The sequence below is a fragment of the Patagioenas fasciata genome, chromosome 1 (genome assembly GCF_037038585.1).
Source record: "Patagioenas fasciata isolate bPatFas1 chromosome 1, bPatFas1.hap1, whole genome shotgun sequence".
Classification (NCBI taxonomy): Eukaryota; Metazoa; Chordata; class Aves; order Columbiformes; family Columbidae; genus Patagioenas; species Patagioenas fasciata.
In genome coordinates, this window is record NC_092520.1 from 125,141,646 (window position 1) to 125,163,344 (window position 21,699).

General features: G+C 38.5%; 1 protein-coding gene across 8 annotated transcripts in view; it reads left to right on the forward strand.

Annotated features, from left to right (window-relative positions):
- The window catches only part of EPHA6 (EPH receptor A6), a 492,663-nt gene that overhangs the window by 315,760 nt on the left and 155,204 nt on the right, over positions 1-21,699 (forward strand). For 6 of the 8 annotated variants that reach the window (XM_065853097.2, XM_065853115.2, XM_065853107.2 and 3 more), the window contains one exon: positions 18,415-18,539. The exons of the other annotated variants lie outside the window; for them this stretch is intronic. In XM_065853097.2, the coding sequence (XP_065709169.1) occupies positions 18,415-18,539 (125 nt within the window). The remainder of the gene's footprint in view (positions 1-18,414; positions 18,540-21,699) is intronic. 8 annotated transcript variants of the gene reach the window in all.

The window sequence follows — 21,699 nt, forward strand, 5'->3', positions numbered from 1 at the left end:
TGAGTAGAACTTTGACAATTTATGATAAACTAACTACCTCCTTACGAAACAGTTGCTGACTGCATGCAGATGGACTCCATGCTGAACGAATCTAGTGTGTCTGAGATATACCTGATATACCTGTGGTGCCACAAATCATAGAATCATAGAATCATTTCACTTGGAAGAGACTCTCAGGATCATCGAGTCCAACCATAATCTAACCTAACTCTAGCACTAAACTGTGTCCCTGAGAACCTTGTCTAAACGCCTTGTAATCACCTCCAGGGATGGTGACTCCACCACTTGCCTGGGCAGCCTGTTCCAATGCCTGACAACTCTTTCTCTGAAGAATTTTTTCCTAATATCCAATCTAAAAACCTACCCTGGTGCAACTTGAGGTCATTTCCTCTTGTGCTATCATTTTTTACCTGGGAGAAGTGACCAACACCCTCCATACTACAACCTCCTTTCAGGTAGTTGTAGACAGCGATAATATCTCCCCTCAGCCTCCTTTTCTCCAGGTTAAACAGCCGCAGTTCCCTCAGCCGCTCCTCATCAGACTTGTGCTCCAGACCCCTCACCAGCTTTGTCAGTGAGAAGAAGGCAGACTTATCACCACCACACATGCACAGCCAAAGATCAAAATCCCCAAAAACCAGAATAAGACTCAAGCTACTCTGTACAAAAACAAACCAGGCAGCAACCCTGCCCTCCTCATACACTCATTTTCTATTCCTATTGATTATACAGAAGAGCAGCTGTATTGAATCACACCATTCGCCCATCTGGCCTCAAATCCTCTCTCTGACAGTAGCCAAAAACTGAAGAATAGAGATGAGTAAGAAAAAAGGTTTACTAGATGTGCTCATTGAGTAGTCACCTAGCTTCTGACAAGTTGTTCTTTGGGGACTTCCTTGCCCAGTAGCAGTTTAATAATTTATTATGAAATGCATGTTAAAAAAGAATCTATAACATCCCTTGGCAATGAATCCTGCAGCCTAATTTCACATTTTATTGAGAATGGCTTCCTTTCAACTTCACTCGACTCTCTAGTTTTTGTGCTGGAAGAAGCAATGATCACTCCTTATGTTCTCCATATCATTCATGTTTTAACCTTGTGTTGCATCCTCCTTTTCAGATTGGAAAACCCAAATATTTTCTGGAGGTACTTGTGTGTAAGTCATTCCACAACTCTGATGTACTATTTTAGCTGTTTTCTGAACCCTGTCCTGTTCTAATATATAATTTTTGAGATGAGGGGACCAAAATTACATATAATATTCAAAATGTCTTTGAAATGTGGACTTATGCTGTGGCTGTATGAAGTTCCGGTTTATTCTCTTTCCCTTTCTTTGTAGTCCCTAAATTTCATTTAATCTTTTTATTATAGTTGAGCACAGAGTTGGCATTTTCATAGTTCTGTTTCTTATAGCTCCAAGATCGTGCTCCTGGGTGGGAATGGTAGCTCAGGTCTCATGTTACTGATGAAATTAGAGTTCCCTTTCCCATGTGCATCACTCCGTTCTGAATTTAATATACCATTTATTATCAAGTCATTCAATCTTCATGAATCCTTCCACAGTTCTTCACACTTAGTCCTCCTTTTTTGCTACTCTGATAAGTTTAGCAGGCTTTCTTATCTCATCAGATCATTTATGAGCATCTTAACAGCACAGGATAAGTGAAATGTTCAGCAGGAGGCTCCTGGTGATCTTTTTCCACTGTAAAAAAAAAGACCATTTATTCCTACCCACTGTTTTCTCTCTTTGTCCATTTATCTATCCATACACTTTCCTTCTCTTTGAGAGACTTTGGTGAGGGACTTTGTTAAAGCCTTTTAAGAAATCCACATAATCTTTATTAAATGCATCGCCCTTAACCATATGTTTGCTGACACTTTCAAACAACTCCAGTAGGTCGTGAAGAATGGCTTCCCCTTATAAAAACCCTTATTTACTCCTCCCTGGTAGATCACGGGTATCTGGGAAGCCACTAACCCAAACGTCAAGCAGCTCCCTGCTAGGGCTTGCACAACTGTGAAGAGCAAGAAACAAAACTGAAAATACAGCAATCTGACTCCTGTTGAGATCCATTTTTTTTCACTGTGCTGCTTTATAGGTAAATATACTATATTATTCACATAGAAAAAAATATTGCATTCACTTATTACCTTACTGAGAGAAGAACTTGAGATAGCTTGGTAACAATGCACATAGGAGAATTCTTTAAACTTGTGAATTGATTATGTAGAATATGAACATGTTTTAGACACTGAGAGTGGTGTATATGTGACATTTGAAATAGAATTATGATAATATGTCAATTATGTATCATAAAAACAATTATATTTAAAAACTGTTATTCTGAATCAGAAACTATCTGTAAGTCATTCTTAAATATATAAAATTCTCTTAATTATTTTGTCAAGCTGTTTAAACATTGAAATATATCAACTGTTGTCTTCCACACTAGTTGCGGTTACTTTAGTATGCTAATAAATGTCTCCTGTCAGCTATTTTGTATTACTTTTGTATTCAGGATTGTGTGCTTACAAAAACATCATGTAATAGTGATTATTGTTATTTTGGAATCTGCAGCATCAAGCTTATTTTTCTACCTATTTTAAAAGGAAGCAAGCGACACCCTTGAAACTGGTATACAGATGTTATGACAGGATTATACCTGAATAACTGATGGGAGGTTTTGTTGCAGAAGACTGCATTATGAAATGTTTAATGCATTGTTTTGAAGATATTCCATAGTGATGTCAAAGTTTATAGAATACATTAGGTTTGGTGTGATTGTTATCTTAAAAAAGTAAGGTGATTTGGTGAATGTGGATTTAAGGCAAGAAGTTTCTACCAGCTGAGAGAAGAGAACTCAGTGATTGATAGGCCTTTCCATATTTCACAGAATCATTTTGATTGGAAGAGACCCTTAAGATCATTGAGTCCAACCATAACCTAAATCTAGCGCTAAACCATGTTCCTAAGAGCCTCATCTGCACATCTTTTAATCACTTTCGGGGATGATGACTTCACCACTTCCCTGGGCAGCCTGTTCTAATGTCTGACAACCCTTTCTGTGAAGATTTTTTTCCCAATATCCAATCCAAACCTCCCCTGACTCAACTTGAGGCCATTTCCTCTTGTCCTACCACATGTTACTTGGGAGAAGAGACCAACATACTCCATGTTCCAACCTCCTTTCAGGTAGCTGTAGAGAGCAATAAGGTCTCCCCTCAGCCTCCTTTTCTCCCAGCTAAAAATTTCTACATTTTTATGACAAAACTCATTAGTTTTTATTTCAGCGCAATTATTTCTGTGTAGATATGCTTGTGTGGAAGACATACCTCAAAGATAAAACACATGCATGAGTACAGAGATACACAGTATTTTTTAAATAAACAGGTGCACACATCATAACTGTATTCCTTCTGCTGTTCTGTTGTGCAGCTCCACTGACCTCAGTGCTTGAGAGACAAATTAGGACCATACCGTACAGGAGATGCTTCCAGCTGAAGATGTGCATTAGCTGAGATTCATGGCATGTTAGAGAAAGCATTCAGCAATTAGCAGATCCTAGGTGGGGGAAGAGCAACATTTGTCTTACTCATTGTGATCTGTGCAAAAAGAACCAGGAGGCACCTTGGGTCCCAGCTCTGCCTTTCCAGTCTAGCCGGCGAGAAGAGATGCAGAGCATGGACCAGACAGGCTGAGGTCATAACACTTTTAAGATGTGCCATTTTATACTCTTCAGAAGAAATTAAATTGTTATGTTTCTGCTGTAGAATGGGCTTTTATTGTGCTCTCTAAGGTCTTGTCTTGTTTCACGGTTGGAAAAGTTAATGGTGCAGGACTTTTTCTGGAGGAAGGGAAAGTCATCATGTATCTGGGAAAGCAGCACTAAAGACAAAATCCCATACAGCTCCTGAGGGTGTTTCTGACCCCAAGTTGCTTGGTGGAGCACCAAAGAAGGTGTGGGGTGTGAGTAACTTTAGACATGTAAGATGGGTGCTCTACATCTCCATCTGGAGGCACTATCTGGCTGCGCTATTTATAAATGATCTTGGTGCTCCTGACTTTAGATGTTCCCACTGAATTAGATGCCTAAAGTAACTGAGAGTAATCGGAACTGACCAGCAAGTGAGGACTGATAAAAAGCCCTGACAAACTCAAAGCTGTTACCTTTAGAGGAGTTCATACTTGAAGAAGCCAAATCCTTTCTTGTCAGCCAGAGCAAATGAATTAATTATCAAAACAGCCTTTCTTCCTCAAGATTTTCTGTGTTGAGTCAAAGTGGAAGTTTTTGGAAGGACATTTCAGAGGAAGATCAACTTGCATAACATGAACATTTACAAACCCAGTCACCATGTATGTGACCACCTATGGCATCAGCAGTTAAGTCCACACCACAAATACTTTATGATCATAATCATTAATGAAGCATAGAAAATTCTGATTTATGGCAGAGTTAGCATGATGTCACAGCAAATTAATGCCATTGATGTAGCTTCCTCAAAATGATAACACGTATATTTTAGGATGAAAGACTGCAATACATAAATAGCCCATTTGTTTTCATTACCATGAGCCAGCACTGTGCCCTTGTGGCCAGGAAGGCTAATGGCATCCTGGGGTGTATTGCAAGGGGGGTGGTTAGTAGCTCGAGAGAGGTCTTCCTTCCCCTCTACTCTGCCCTGGTGAGACCACATCTGGAATATTCTGTCCAGTTCTGGGCCCCTCAGTTCAAGAAGGACAGGGAACTGCTGGAGAGAGTCCAGCACAGAGCCATGAAAATGATGAAGAGAGTGGAGCATCTCCCGTATGAGGAAAGGCTGAGGGAGCTGGGTCTCTTTAGTTTGGAGGAGACTGAGTGGTGACCTCATTAGTGTTTATAAATATGTAAAGGGTGAGTGCCATGAGGATGGAGCCAGGCTCTTCTTGGTGACAACCAGTGGTAGGACAAGGGGTAATGGGTTCAAACTGTAACACAAGAGGTTCCACTTAAATTTGAGAAGAAACTTCTTCTCAGTGAGGGTGACAGACACTGGAACAGGCTGCCCAGCGAGGTTGTGGAGTCTCCTTCTCTGGAGACATTCAAGACCTGCCTGGACACCTTCCTGTGTAACCTCACCTAGGCGTTCCTGCTGCGGCAGGGGGATTGGACTGGATGATCTTTGAGGTCCCTTGCAATCCCGAACATTCTGTGATTCTGTGATTAATTCTTTTGCATAAGGTTATTGGCACAAAATCATTCTGTGCAAGCAAAATAATATTTTTAGTAAACTATTATAAAGTTTCTTCATGTGATTCGTTGATATTTTTACACTTCCTTTTTGATCATACTTTACTAACCCTTATTTTCTCAACAGTATGTGTAAAGAACTATTAGATCTGAAGTGCCAACATCTGAATTTGTCAGGATCCTTTTATAGCCATGCTCAGATAGTGTCCTCTAGAAGGCATTGAAGGAATTGCTGCATGTGTAGAGAATATTTTTACTATATCAAAGATTGTCTTAATAGTTGCTGTGTTTTAGTGGTTGTTTTGCACAGTTTTCACCGTATGTTTGACTGCAGAGAGACTTGAGATAATTGCCTGTTGTAGACTATTGTAAGATGAATGTGACGGAAACAGAGATCATTGCCAATTATTGAGATGTGAATCTGGATTAAGGGATCTTACTGTTTGGTTTTATTTGTTTGTTTGCCAAAGACCTTTAAATATCCTGTGTGAACACATTAATTTCTAAAACTTTCTCATCAAACTCCAGACTCACAATTTAATCACAAAACAAAGTGCAATATTGGGAAAAGAGAATTATTTAAAATACTTAAGGAAGATTTGAATGGGAAGATTTACTTAATGAGAAAACTAGAAGAGGCTGAACAATATTTTGTTTATGAGAGCATTATTTTGTGGGTTATTCCAGTGTAAAAATATTGCTTGTAAGCAACAGTGCAATCCCAGTGTCTAACCCTGATGGTGCTTAACACCCATGTATATCTAAATCAACTGTCAGTCTGCAAGTTGTCTCCTCAAATTCTGCTTTTGTGCATGCTCTGGGTTGCCTCTGTTTTGACAGCATTAAGGAGCTTGGAAATGTGGCATAATTTAAATCTTATTTTGAGGATCAGGCACTTAAAACTTAGACCCTGAAGCACTCAGCTCCACATCGCTAATGTACTGTGTGGTTATGAACCATTAGTTTTTACAACTACCTCAGCTGCATAGCTGGGTGTTTTCTCACTGTAAAATTTCTGCAGTGCAGGAGACTATTTAGGGACAGATAAAAGTGTATTCCAGAGGAGAGCTGTATGTAACAAACTTGTCTTTCTGCTTGGGATGAGTTAAACAGAAGGCTCTCTAATTAAATAGTCCATTATTTTCTCTCTGACAATAAGCAACAAGGAGCCCCAATAGAAGAAAATCACTCTTCCAGCTCCCAGCAGTGTTCAGTAGCATGTTAGTTAATAAGACATGTTTTCTATGTTTCTTGCCTGAATGTCTGTCAACTACCTAACTTTTTGGAGACAGAATTTTTATGGTCCCCTTTAGAAAATGACCAGTGCAAACTCTGCATGTGGACCAACTGGATGGTTGAGCTGAGGCCAGTTGTATGAGGTTCAACAAGGCCAAGTGCTGGGTCCTGCACTTGCGTCACAACAACCCCAGGCTGTGCTACAGGCTCAGGGAACAGTGGCTGGAAAGCTGCCTGGCAGAGAGGGATCTGGGGTGTTGATTGACATCTGGCTGAATATGAGCCAGCAGTGTGCCCAGGTGGCCAAAAAGGCCAACAACATCTTGGCTTGTATCAGGAATAGTGTGGCCAGCAGGACTAGAGAAGTGATCGTGCCACTGTACTCGGTGCTGGTGAGGCTGCATCTGGAATCCTGTGTTCACCTAGACTTCTCTTGGACAAGAAGAGGTTATGAAGGACAGCAGTGCTTGGTCTCCCTCCTCAAACCTTCCTGCTTTTCCTTTCTGTAGGAAACACCTTTGTGGTGCTGGTTTGACACAGAGATAGGAGATGAAGACTTGGAAAAAAACTACAAGGGCAGAGTCCGTCATACAGAATGTTGAAGAACACAAAGACAGTGCCAAGGAAAAGAACAAATATACGGCATAATAGAAGAGTTCCAAGAATTCAAAGTTTCTTGTTAAGAAGGCAGTTAGCAGATAATTAATTTCTTGGAAATAAAAGACAGGCTCCTTAAGCTAAGTGATTCACTGATCTAGAAGTGTGAATGCTCAGGTTTCTTTCTCACCTGGATTTCTATCAAGAGATTGTCTATCAGTGCATAATCATGGATATGTGTAATAACTATAAAACCACAAGCTTCAGGGCATGAGCTAACTAGTAGCTAGTAGTTGAAGAAGCTTCCCTTTTGAAAGGTTGTTCTATAGTTGCCCAGGATTCCACAAATCTTCCTTTGAAACATCTTTTACTGCTCATTCTCTGATTTGATTTCTAGGCTGCTCTGTTTTCTTGGTGTTCTAAGTTTTTATACAAGTCAGAAAGATTAAAACCCTTTGGCTCCCAATGGTTCTTTAACTCTGGGGAGTTTTGTCTTTGTGAATAAAAGAGGCTTAATCTTCTTGAAAGCGAAAAACACAAAAAAGGCATTTATTTTTCAAATACATTTAATATTAGTGTGACATGTTTTCAGAATATATAAGTACAGTAGTCCAGAAAGATCCATTGCCTCATCTGAACCTCAGATCCTAGACATAACAGAAGTTAGAGGTGAGAAAGACTATCCATCCATTCCACCTGGCTGCTGTTTGCTTTTAGGGTTGATTTGCCCTGATGCCTTCAAGCATCATTGCTTCTATCCCTCACCTTGAGAGCCTGTCTTCAGGCATGTGCAAACATCCTTGGCATCTAACCAATAGAAGATGCGAATGCTCTTTCACTACAGAGTGTGTTCCCTGCTATTTTATATTGGTGTCTTCATAACTTGACCGTGCTACTTCTATTCATTAACTCTCTCCTTCTGCTATTCACAGATAGCAGGACAGAATTACTTTACCTTAATTTGTAAACTGCTATTATTTGCACATAAGCAGTGTGCATCATCTTTCCTTAACCTCACCTCAGCGATCTGGACCAACTGGATGGTTGAGCTGAGGCCAGTTGTATGAGGTTCAACAAGGCCAAGTGCTGGGTCCTGCACTTGCATCACAACAACCCCAGGCTGTGCTACAGGCTCAGGGAACAGTGGCTGGAAAGCTGCCTGGCAGAGAGGGATCTGGGGTGTTGATTGACATCTGGCTGAATATGAGCCATCAGTGTGCCCAGGTGGCCAAAAAGGCCAACAACATCTTGGCTTGTATCAGGAATAGTGTGGCCAGCAGGACTAGAGAAGTGATCGTGCCACTGTACTCGGTGCTGGTGAGGCTGCATCTGGAATCCTGTGTTCAGTTTTGGGCCCCTCACTACAGGTAAGACATTGAGGTGCTGGAGAGAGTTCAGAGAAGGGCAATGAAGCTGGTGAGGGGTCTGGAGCACAGGTCTGATGAGGAGCAGCTGGGGGAACTGGGGCTGTTTAGCCTGGAGAAAAGGAGGCTGAGGGGAGACCTTATCACTGTCTACAACTACCTGGAAGGAGGTTGTAGCGTGGAGGGTGTTGGTCTCTTCTCCCAAATAGCAAGTGATAGCACAAGAGGAAATGGCCTCAAGTTGCACCAGGGACATTCAGATTGGATATTAGGAAAAAATTCTTCAGAGAAAGGGTTGTCAGGCATTGGAACAGGCTGCCCAGGCAAGTGGTGGAGTCACCATCCCTGGAGGTGATTAAAACACATATAGATGAGGTTCTTGGGGACATGGCTTAGTGCTAGAGTTAGGCTAATGGCTGGACTCGATGATCCTGAGGGTCTCTTCCAACCAAAATGATTCTGTGATTTTATGATTCTGTGTATTAGTTTCAGTATATAAACTGACTGGCTAACTCAGGTATGTCCATCTGACACTGTGTTGGGTCATATAGATATACCTAACTGAAAAAAAACCAAAACAAAACAAACACTTTTAGGATGTTGACATATATAAAATACTCTTGCATTGTTCTGGAAGTCCCCTCTAAAGAAGATCCATGACTGATTTTGTATGAAGCCTCTCTGCTAATGGTAGTGATGCATGTAATTTGAATGCTGTGTCTGAAACTAGGGGTTACACTTGATCTACTGAAAACCATCTCAAAGCTCAGCATCTGAACAGACAGCTCCAGTGTACAATCTGTGCCACCCAAAGATGGTGTCTGTGACAGGTATGATAAACTGTCCTTTGGAGTTGTCTGTCTCCCTCTAACTGCAGAGGGAATTAAGAAAACTTGCTCAAAGTAAAGCCCAGTTTTTAAATTATTTGAGTCAAGTAAAATGAATTCCACCTTACTTGACTAGAAAATGAACACTTAACATACTTCTGACAGCAACAGTGCTTTTCAATGATTCATGTGCATCAAGTACAAACCAGTGACTTGGTGGCCTTCTAGAAGCATTTCTCATTGTCTGTATGCCAGAGTTTAAAAGTGTGTGCTTTTCTCTGCATAGTTCTACATATTAGAGATTTAAAAGATACTTGACCATATGTAAATTGGAGATAGACTAAACCACAGCGTTTATTGTTATCTTATGATTCTTTGTAATGAACAGATAAGAGCATACCTTTGGAATCTTTTTAGCATATACATAATAATGATATATTCTATATTATTCTTCATTTATATAAGATATAATTTATAATTTTGTTTGTAACATCACTGGGAGAATTAATTTATGAAGGCATACTTATTTGCCATCACTATGATTTATAAAGTGCTTTGTCAAGATCAGCATTTGTGGGGAAATTGTTTGAAGATGTTCATTTTAATTCAGTATCAGATGTATTTCCATGCACTTATGCATATTCTTTCAAAATGTTGAAGTACAGTAGCTCCGACATTCTCTGCTCATGCTGACAAACACAGCTTTTACAGAAGGTTCACAGAAGATGTTCAAATAAAATATTCATTATTTTCTTGCTAAAAGAAAAACCTGTTTCAGACCTGTAAAGTACTGTTTGACAGAAGATGACCTACAATCTGATATAGTTTCATATTTTTATATAAACAAGAGCAGGAAAGATTTTTCTGAAATGAGTGTACATTCTAGGTTCATCTTAGTTACACTGCAGGATAAGTGGCAATTAATGGAGTGAAAAGATTGCAGATTTCCTAGTGCTTTTAACCTGCTTATTTCATTTTCAAACTTCTGAGATCAATTTAGCAGCAAGAAGTTCTGCAGAGCAATTTGCTTCCAGTTGACCCTGGAGGGATTGTTTCTGAATGAGACTTACAGCTCTGTTTCCATAATGACATCTTACTGCAATAAATAGCACCTTCTTAACCTCAAGTTGTATTTCCAATAAATTTATACCAATTCCCAGGTTACTTTAAGAGGTTGCAAACAAAGTTCTTCAGAGAAATGTCGCCACGGATTTTTCCCCAGATCATAGGGCACATAGGAATGCCACAATATTTGTAATTTATGTAATGTATTGGCTGGAACATGTCTTTTTCATGCTGATTAACAGTATTGTAGTAGAAATCTGCTGATAAACCAGTTTCTCCCTGCTCCTTCTCTTTTAGCACAGGTTTCCTAAAAAAGAAGCCATATGAGCCAATCTACCTTCATTTTAAGAGGAATCCTGCATGTCAGGAGTAGTTCCCCAGGAGCACGTTCTCCAATTTCGCGTGGTACATGCCACCAGCTGACAACCGGTGACATGCCACAATTACTGAGTCAGGAGAGACAGGGAACGATACAACACACAGCATTTGAGTGAGTCTGTGGAAGCAGCAAATCTGTTGGTTAAGAACATAGTATTCTCCTACTTCTGCTGTAGGTACCACAATCATCAGGAGAGGCAAAAGGAAGTGATTTGCTTGGGGGGCAAATCTTGTACCCTTCCTTGTGCCATCAAATACTCTGTCACCTGATCCAGAACAAAATGCCTGGAAGAGGCAAATGAAGTGAAGGGAATTGTGTTTTGTTTTGTTTTTGTGTTTTTGTTTTTTGGGGTTTGTTGTTGTTGTTGTTTATTTTGTTTGTTGTTGTTGCTTTGTGGGTTTTTTGTTTGTTTTTGTTTTGATTTGGTTTTGTTTTGTTTTTCCCAGATACCATGCACTTGCTGTACCATTCAGCCACATATGTTGTTGCTACCTGATGTGAGCTGATACACCAGTGCCACACAACCATAAATTTGTATTCTGCCAAACAAAGACAGAGAAGCTCTGATTTTTGGAGAACAGGTCTGTCAGGAATCCCAGTAACCCATGAGGTCTTTAAGCCACTTATTGTTTCTTGCTGCTCCAGCGATAAAAGGCAATGGAAGGGAGTCAAGAATCTGCTTATTCTGATGCAAATCCCTTTGGTTGTCAAAAGGCATTGATTTGACATGATATCCTTTTACATGACACGCAGCCCTTTTCAGTTTTGCTGGTGTTTTTTTGTTTGCATGTGATTCCTGGAATCACATGCTTTCACTAAGCTTATTTGAAGTGAATTTATTCCACTTGCTTCAGAAATACAGAGCATATAAAGTTAACATACATATGGGAAACATTTGTGTGATTTTTTTTTTTTAGCTACTGTTATTTAAAGAAGCATGCTATTAAAATATCTCAAAATTGTTCAGTGGATTATAAATTATGCCAAGTATCTTGGAATACTTTTTAACATTGAGGGTTTTGCACATACACTTCATCAGAGAGAACAGAACATTCACACAGGCTGACTGACAGGTGATAAGGCTTTATTTTATACTATTGCTTTTAAGTAACTTCTATAATCCATTTTGAAGAATCAGAGACTGAGCAAGCCCTATTAGAAGTAAAGATCTAGGAGTGCTTCTGTCTGAAGCTTGCAAAATAATGAATTACAGCATACTCTGTAAGTGAAAGAAAAATCTGTAGTGTTGCAAAATCATATGGGTGAATAATTACTGTCTTCATACATAAGAACAACAATAGATGAGAAAGAAATTTAACAGCAAGAAAGAAAAAATTGCATTATGGAACACAGTAGGAAAAAAATTATGTTGAATCTACGTTTAGCCTGAGGAGATTTGGGGATTGCATCTATCATGACCTTTATCCCACAACACTGTAGCAAAATCCATTTTTTTTATAATGGTATTATGTACACTTGGCTTCCATCCACCATTTCTGAGCAAGCAAAGAAAATCCCCAAGGGGAAAGAATTTAAAATGGAGAGAGAGATGATAATTATAACTTGCTGGAGGCCTATTTTTCGGTAAATGAAGGGCTTCAAAAGAAGCATACTGTTATGCTGTCTTTTGAATTCAAACCTTTAGGGAACTAGTGTAAGAAAATAAGTAAAAACATTGTTTTTCACCCCAAACTTGTTAATTTGCTAGCTCTAATGCCTAGTCAGGAAAACTCCATGCTCAACTTTGAACTCGAAGGCTAGTGTCAGTAGTAGTATCCCCTCCAAGCATTCTAACTGTGAATTGCCACTGAAGTGATTAGGAAAATAAGAGACTCTATTATGTGAAGAACAAATATCTTATCTAGTCACTGTACTAATTTTCCAATTAGTTTCCACAGCCTTGTATGATAAAAAAAAGAATTCTTACTGAATTCAGCATAAACCCCAAAATGTTTCAGCCACATGGACACCTTTAAAATACAGAGAGATGGGTTATTAACTGATTTTTTTATAAAAGTTTAATTTATGTTTATTCTTCCATCATTTTTTCCATATAAACTTCTCCATAGTTTTGAGTCTTTAACATAGACACATACACGCACACTTGTAGCATGAAGGTGCTCCCATATTGGAAATAATGGAAGGTACTGACATTCACATTGTATGACAGGATAGCTCAGTCAAAAGACTAAAACACATCTCTAGAGCACAGCCAGAAAATAATATAAACATAGGTCTCCTGAATCCGTATCACATTCCTTACTCATAACATAGTCTCTCTTCCCTTATCCTTCAAAGATAGCAACAGAAAGATTAACAAGCAAACATAAAAGAAAAAAAGCTTCTCTGGTAAATCCTTCCTTTGTAAATAGCTCAAATACTAATAATACTAGAGGCATCATTGATCAGGAAATGTTGTTTCATTACTTTCAGTTCCGTTACTAGAGTAAAATGTCTTCCCTAAGAAAACATCTTTTTATTACTTATTACCTTTCATACAGACTTTCTAGAATCAGAAGTAAAATCAATATTTTTCTTACTGTGCCCTGAAATAATGATTTTTCCAAGTGTGGGATCATGAATAAAATCTCAGACTTCATTTATTCCTATGTATTATATGAAAACATACTGAGTGTCCAATAGTCTAGAAATTTTGATATAGTTACAGAACTACTGGCAAAACACAGTATAATAGCATTTTCTGGTATAGAAAAAGGTGCAAAGGTTGTTTTTACCATCCAGAAAAGCACTTGAAAATTGTACCTCAGTACATCTCTATAATTAACAATTATCAATACCACATATGTAAGGTTTGACAGAAATCTAATAGGATTTTTTAAAGTATAACTGTATATATATGAAGAGAAGCAGAAATCTAAACCACTTTTTCCATTTCAATCTAATACTATCAGTAGTTTACAAAAGAACTTTCTAGTATTACAATTAAGGAAAAGGAGAAAACATTTGACAATAAATGTATTTGTACCACATCCTGTTTCATTAATTTCCTGGAATTTTTTGTGAAATGTATGAAACTAGGCAGGCTCAATTAATGAGTTTTCAAAGAGAAGCAAAGTTTATGAGTGGGCCTCAGCAAGTATTTCCTCAAAACTGCGGTTGGGAAGTGGCTGAGGTAGGAAAGAAGAGGGAGTGAGGGGCTGGATTCCCTCCTCTATTGGGAAACCCCTACTCAGAAAATATGTGGTAAAGTCCTGTATTTTGGTGAGTATGGTCTTTCTGGTGCCTTGAAGCAGGCAGAGGTCTCAAGGAAAGAGTAACATGTTACTATGCAATTCAGATTATTGTTGGTAGTGGTAGAGGTATAGAAAACGTCTAACTAAATTAGACCATGTTATGCCAAATATTTTACATGTTGAGACCCCCAGCCTTCTCATGAGTGTGGCATCCAAAGTTCAGTCCTTGCCACAAACGTGTGTACAGTTCAGATCCCACTTCCACTCCCTCCCGTCCAACTTTGTATCTGCAGTTCATCGGCTTTGGCCAAAACAGACAGCACAGAATGGAAGCAGGGAAGAGGACAATGGTGATGCAGCTGTTCTTGTTTGTTGGATGTAAGATTTTTTAACAAGTGATTCAGTATACGGTAGGACCTGTTTTGCCAGCCAGTGAAAGGCCATTGAGCTGTCATGGTTTCTCTTCACCAAATACATAAAAAATGAAATGAGACACTAGAGGGCTAGAGTGCTCCATGTGCAGATAGACATCAGGTGAGCTTTTGTCATCAGGTACCATTGGGTCTGAAGCTTCTTCATAGTGGATGAGCACTGTGTCGAAGTTGTTCAACCCTGGAAACCAGGGGAGAAATACTGGCCGTTCTTTGCCTACTTTAAACAGTATGAAATAAGAAAATGGAAAATTAGTAAAATGGATGAAAGGAAAAAAGCTTCAGAAACCCTGCAGATCAACTATTTTGAAATTAGACAGTTAGAGATTATGGAAATCAACTTCAGAAGGAAAGAAAGTCTCTAGAGAAATGACACTGGAATCCAATAATGATTTAAAATACACATTTTCTGTCCATTGTGTAGCATAAGAGAAAAGGAATTCTGAAAAAAAGAGAAGCCAAAGAGATTTATAATAAAATAAGCTTGCTCTGAATTAAGGAATGAACTTTAATTATTCAATACAAATTTGAAAAGACTAAAGGCTAAATTAAATGAAGAGCTCACAGCATTGTATGTGACTCATCGCAGTTCAAGAAATTTATAACAGTGTAGAGGAAAACATAGAGAGCAGATGGTGGAAAGAATCCTCTGTACAAAACAGAGATCAGCAGTGAGCTCAAGAGCCAGAAACCATCCTTCAGCCTAATATCAGTGGCAAGAAAATGCTGCCATTAAAGTGATTAAAAGCGATGCTGCGCTTTTTTTTTTTTCTGTTTTTTACGTTTTCAAATTGTTTCACCAAATTAGAGCACTCCTGCAGCTACTGGATTTGAAACAACTAATTAAAAGAACTTCCCATTGATTCATCATAGCAACAATAGAGCAGTCTTTATAAATGGGCAGATAGGATTTACCTGTCTTACAAATTTCTAGTTAAAAAGAGCTTTGACAAGAGGTGGATAGGATCTTTAGAGTCTAAATAACTTCTACTCTAGTGAACAACTGTTACAAGAAGCTGAAATTTCTCCATAGAAAATATTGCTTTTAGTAGCACTTCGTGACAACTAAGGAAACAGAAACCAAGCTAGCTGCAGCTTTTAATTACTTGGTTGTATTTGTCTCCTTCTTTGTACAATAATTTCTGACTGGAATCCTTTTCCTAAAAGTCACTATTTCCTCTGCGATGTGAATAGATAACTTCTGTATGACAAATAGAGGATCATCCTCCTGAATATATAAGAAATGGTCAACGGTGGCTCTTTTGTGTCTTTTTCTTAAAAAGTGCACTACTTTTTTAATCAGTACCCTAATACAAATATGCTTCTCATACCCACAGCCTTATGTGCACACCTACATGTTTTGATTTGGAGGATGCAGTGCTGGCACAGTGCTAAAGGTGTGATGTGAGCCTTGGTGTACGGTGTTCTCAGTTTCAAGTTCAGGTCAAGCATAGCTGGTTTAACAGAGGGCTGAAGCAATTTTCTTCCATTAATTTGCTACTGAGTTGTATCCCAGGAAGAAGACTTGGGCTATTTCTCATACTGAACTTCTGAGAGAATCTTCTGATGTGCCAGGACTGTGTTTTGACATGGAGGTCCTCAAATGGAAGAGCTACTGCAGTGAGCTCAGGCTGAAAACATGTATGAAGTGCTATATAAATTTGGAAATCAGAAATCAAAGAAAAATGCAAAACATACAGTACATATGAAAAGCTTATAAAGGTCATGTCAGATTGTGAAGAAATATAGAGCAGTAATCTGTATTTAAAAAGCCTAGAAGAGCCGAGAATGTAATTGTATCCACAGATTAACCTGGTGTTTTCTGTAATCAAGCTCAGTCATTTTACAAGGATTTGGTTGTCTGATCAGTGAACCGCAAATGCAGTGAGATGAAGCCGTGATGTGCTGAGGAAGGTGGCTCAGCTGATGTCCCTCACCAGTAAGCAGGTGCACAGGGTGTATCAGACACATCTGAAAGGTTGCTGTAGCTCCCTCAGCCCCGCCTGTAAATCACAGCTCAATACCAGTGAATGACTCAAAACAGCAAATAGTAAACCAATGTATATGAGCAATTACTTTTGTAGGCCCTTGATCAGTGTTTAGCAAATACAAATCAATGTTTGCTAGCTCCTGTTTTCCTTTAAACAGACCCATCTTTGTTCTCAGCTTGGAATAGCTGATTTTACCCCAGAGAAATACTGCAAGAGCTCAGCTTCACCCTTAATTTGAAGAGTTAAAAATTTCATTTTAACCGAGGGAATAGTTATGCATACCCAGGGATAACATTTTGGCCCAGAACCTGTAAATGCTTTTTATTTATTTATTTGTATTTTGCTCTGTTCATTTACTTTATGCTGTTTGAGGACTCCCTGAAAAATCCTTTCATCAGCATAGCAGGAATTCTTTTTTTCTCTCCTTCCCTTGCATCAGACCTGTGGTTAAAATTGCATGGAACAGGTATAAGACAGTTTCCTATGTAAGCTCTGTTTTGTCTGCTTGATACTTTTGGAAGTTTTTTTTTTCATTGTGTTACATGTTGAGTTGGGTTTTTTCACATCAGAGAGGAATGGACTATTATACCACAGAATAGTTATCCACAGGGAGGACTGACAGTGGATGGAAGTTTATTTTCTCTCGAATAAATGCAATGTCACAGAGAAAGAGATTGTTATGTGCATGACTGTGTGTAGAGTTTGCCTTTTTTCAAAGGAAAAAAAAAGCAGTTTTTGTTGTTCTTTAGTGTCTCTATGCATTTTAGAATTTATTGTTTTCATTTCTTGAACTTCCTGAAACATTTACAGGAAAGAAAACCAAGGCATGAAATTTTGTGACTAGAAGCAGATTCTTATTTCATTTTCCTAGGAAGACTCTTTCATTCAAAAGATAAAAACAAAAGTCATAAAAATGTGTTATTTTTAGGAGACAGCTCCTTAGAAGCTTACAAGAGGTTAAGTAAGATTCATAATAGAGAGGAATGGGGGAGGGCATATAGTGAACCTATATTTGTTAGTGGAAAGACAAATAGCAAAAGCTGTGAACCACTGGAAGAATTTTATTTTATTTTTTTTTACATATTATGGTAGCTGTTTTGTTCAGCTAACTGGTTTGTCTTCAAGACTGTTGAACAACATGACCGGTTTTGTTGTAGCATTTGGGAAAGCTGCACATGAATACTATAAAACCAGCATTAGTGTCTGGAGAATATGAAACCTTCTTTGACATGCTTGACCAGATTAATAAAATAAGCAAAGATCGTTTACTAGAACGTAATTTTTGCACTATTTCAAGTTATTGCACAGATACCAGTGCACCTTCTTTTCCAAAAGGGCAGAAAATTCATTTCTTAAAATTAGTTAACCCTGTAGTGAGATAATTTGGCTCTTGGGTCCATCCACCCATGTTGGGCCCCTTCCAAAAGCTGCTGGAAGCAGTTCCTACTTGCTGCACTGCTGCAGACCTGCAGTATCATTTATAGCAGGTAGCTTTGGAGGCATCTTTTCCCCCACAGTTTGTCCGTAACTCAGTCCCTGCCTCTGGCCTCCTCTAATGATCTGACTCTTTCGTGCACCCAGCTACCTCACCGATGGGCTGTAATGCCCTTGCTGCTGCCAGCCCAGCTAGCACAAATAGGATTCATTGCATCTGTTTTAACCTGTGTCACTTTATTTTACCCCACAGAGTAAACTGAATGCACATTTTACACAGTTGAGTTATAACATTTAATGGCAGTTATCCTGAATGTAGAATTTGCTGTCTCTGAAATGGGGTTCAGCTCTGGACATGACGTCCTCGGAGCCAGCAGTGCAACCTGTTTGTGCGCAGCCGGCGGTGGGACTGGCACCGGCGCTTCTTTCTATATTTTTGTATACAGCCATTTTTCAGAAGCTGGTCTGCACTTTAACAAAGGAGTTACGCGTATGTACTTGAGACATTAATTCCAGGTTATATGGTTTCCCGGAGAATTGCCATCTGTCATGCTTTTCCGCCTGGAGGTCACTCAAAGTTACCTCGGGTTGGTATCCTAAGACAGTAGGTTGAAAGGATAAACCGCGTGCTTCGTCTTTAACCCGTAGTTATCCTTTTCCTTTTCAGCACCCTCCTTGATAGGTATGGTAAGGAAGGACTGGGCTTCCCAAAACAGCATTGCCCTCTCCTGGCAAGAGCCGGACTTTCCCCACGGAGCCATTCTGGACTACGAGATCAAGTACTATGAGAAAGTAGGTCTCACAGCATAACCCAAGCTCAGATCCTAAAGAGCAATATGTTTTCTATTTTTAATATTAAAAAAAAACTTTAAACTTTTCACTTGATCCCACATACAATGCTATGTAAGTAGACGTTTTCTTTTGTACTGATTTTTTTGTTGTTAATGACTGTCTTGTTTCATGTCAGAATCAAGTAGAGCAGCAAGCAGGCAGTAGGTATATCTGTCTCAGTAACTACTTTTGCAAACATGGATAAACGGATCATATACTTGAACATATTTTGACTTATGGACTGTAAAATCTTTACATTAGAGTGACACTGAAACAATTAAGGTGAATGTCAATGTGATTTCATTTGCGGCATTATTTAACGATAATCTGTGCTTAAATGGTAGAGTGCACCAGCCTTGTTTAGAGGGTTACAAAAGGTTACAGGAGAGAGAAACTGCTTGGCATTTGTGTCAGATTTCTGGCATTCTGTCAAAATTATGCGATTTCGCACAAAAGAGGGGAACAACATGCATTACAAGTAAAGGTACAAGGTGCACACACAGCATGTCTTTTGAAAGCATAATTTGAAGTCTGCTTCTCCCAAAGCACAAAGCACATATTTTCATTTCCAGTTGGCCCCAGGGCCTTATACCAGTGTAAAATTCAGTGCTAATAAGTGTCTTTATTCCTAAAGACATAGACAGGAAATTTTTGGTGTCTGTACCTTGAACAGTTGCCCACTAAGTCACTTCTTGCTGTTTCTCTGTCTCCATCCAAAAGCCACATTGGAACTAAGGGATATGTGAGAAGACTCCAAAGAACAGAAATATAAGCCAAGTCATGAAAAAAAGATCTAGGTATGATAGGCTCTGTAAATATCTGAGAATTTTCTTCCTTGGCTGAACTTCCGTATTGAGTTTATGCAGCTTTAATGATGCAGAAAAAAAGAGTAAACTGGGAAAAAAATCCAAACAATTTTAAAAGCACAGCTAGAGGGAGAAAAGAGATTGCTTAGTACATTTAGTAGCCAAAGCAAGGAAACCTTATTTTCCTACACTAATGGCATTCCTTCAGGTTTTGATCTATTACTGTAGTAAGCCACATTATTACTTGCGCTGCCCTTGTTTTGTTGGTTGATATTAAAATAATAACCAGGTGAATTAAACAAGAGAATAGTGAAATTTTATTCAACTGAATAGGAAGAATTTGAGAGATCTAAACCCATCATATAGATAATTATGAAGATTATATTTCTGAAAGTCCTTAATCAATAGATTATCTGCCGATATTTGTCAATACTGAGTGACACGGCAAATAGCTCTCTGTAGAGGTCTACATATTACTTAATCTTGTCCGTCGTGCAGCAAGACTACACACACAGGCTTCATGGCTGTTTGGTATATACAGTTTAAACCACTCCTACATTTTTCCACCAAGAAAGTTTTCACTTTTTATAATGCATAAGGAATATCTTCTAACTGTAAACTTCTCTTCCCTCTTAGATGTGGGAATATAAATGCATTGCTGGCATCTTCCAATACTGTTGCACAGCAGTTATTTTCTTCCTAAGTCACTAACTAAACTAAATGCGTAGCTCTTCAATACACCTTTTGTTAGTAAGTTAGAACATGCATGCTCTCTGGCAATGCTGTGCAATAGGCAGAATGAGAAACAAATAAGCCAGCAATAGCAGTAAGAAGATCACTTGTTTGATCAGAGAAATAAGCATGTGACAGATTATCAAGAACTCTCCCGCAGACCAGATTCTAGAGCAGAGAGGTGAAAAATCCAGTACTGCAAGTCAGTCCACTGATTTGCAGTATTAAATAGAAAATGTGATTTCATACTACTTTAATTATATTTAAATAGTGCTGAAGAAATGTACTTTATAACTGTAACACTGCTAAGTATAGTGGCCAAATGCAAATGGGATTTGTATATTGAAAAGAAAGAGACATGTTTCCTACCTCTAAGCCAGAAAATATTAATGTGCACAATTAATTCAATTAATAACAGTTTAAATTAAATTCATTCTTCTTCACCTTGGAACTCTGTGTATTAAATAACGTAGTTTGTGTAATGTCAGGGATACGTGTAGCAAGTGAAACTGTAATCTTTCAGGCTTCCCAGTAGTCCTCAAAGAGGGAAATACCAGCATTAATGTTCTCGGTGACAAATTAGGATAGTGTTGCATACCCACATGAAATGTGAGAAATATGAAATAATTGTCTACTAGATTTAGTTTACCACAAAGACATCCCTCTAGTGGAGAGTAAAGAATGCAGCTAAAGTTCAAGAACATGTTAAGTATCAACAGCTCAGAAATTTTATTGTTGTCTTAAGCAGTCAAGAAAAATGCAGAAAACAGTAGTCTTAGGTACTAATAAACACCCTAACTAGTAAAGTGGAACAGCTTTTGCAGTCTAGTCCTTATCCCTTTTTAGCTGTCATCTGTGTTTAAAAAAGAAAAAAGGTTTTGTTCTGATATACAATGTAAGAAATTGAATGTCTCCACCAAATACACTCAGTCCCCCAAATTCAGTTGATTGTATCCGTTTCTTAACTTTGTGAAACTCTGAAGAACTCTGCTGAATTTAAAATTTTTACAAGTATGAAGTGCTGTTTCTTATTAGATACCTTGTTGACATTTGCAAAATTGCCAAGGTGACACTAGGGAGCACATTAGGGGAGCATGCTTGCTTTTGATTCTAACCAGCAGGAATTCTGCTCATAAATGAAAGTAAGATCTTGTCATGTGCTCCCAAGGTTTTAGGAAAGATATGTAAACTTATGGAAATCAAGTAGCTGTCTAATAAACTACCGTCAGCACTCCACAAAATGGGGCAGTTTTCAACAATTTTATAAGTGAGATGAATTAGTGACAGCAAACCCAGACCACAGAGATGCAGCTTTCCATACATATCCAGAACAAGCAGAACAAGGGAAGAGGCTCAACTGTGCTAAATATGCAAGAAACTTACATATGCACTCTTGTGCAATACAAATTGCACACAGAGAACTATCAAAAGATCAAGCTGTCTGTGTGGAAAATATTCATGCTTTCTGAGAAAGACATGAAAGACCAAATAATACAGTAATAAAGTAGAGAAAGAAAGTTATACAAGGCTGTCAATAAGCTACAATTATGGAACACATACATTAATTTAAAAATATAATAAAG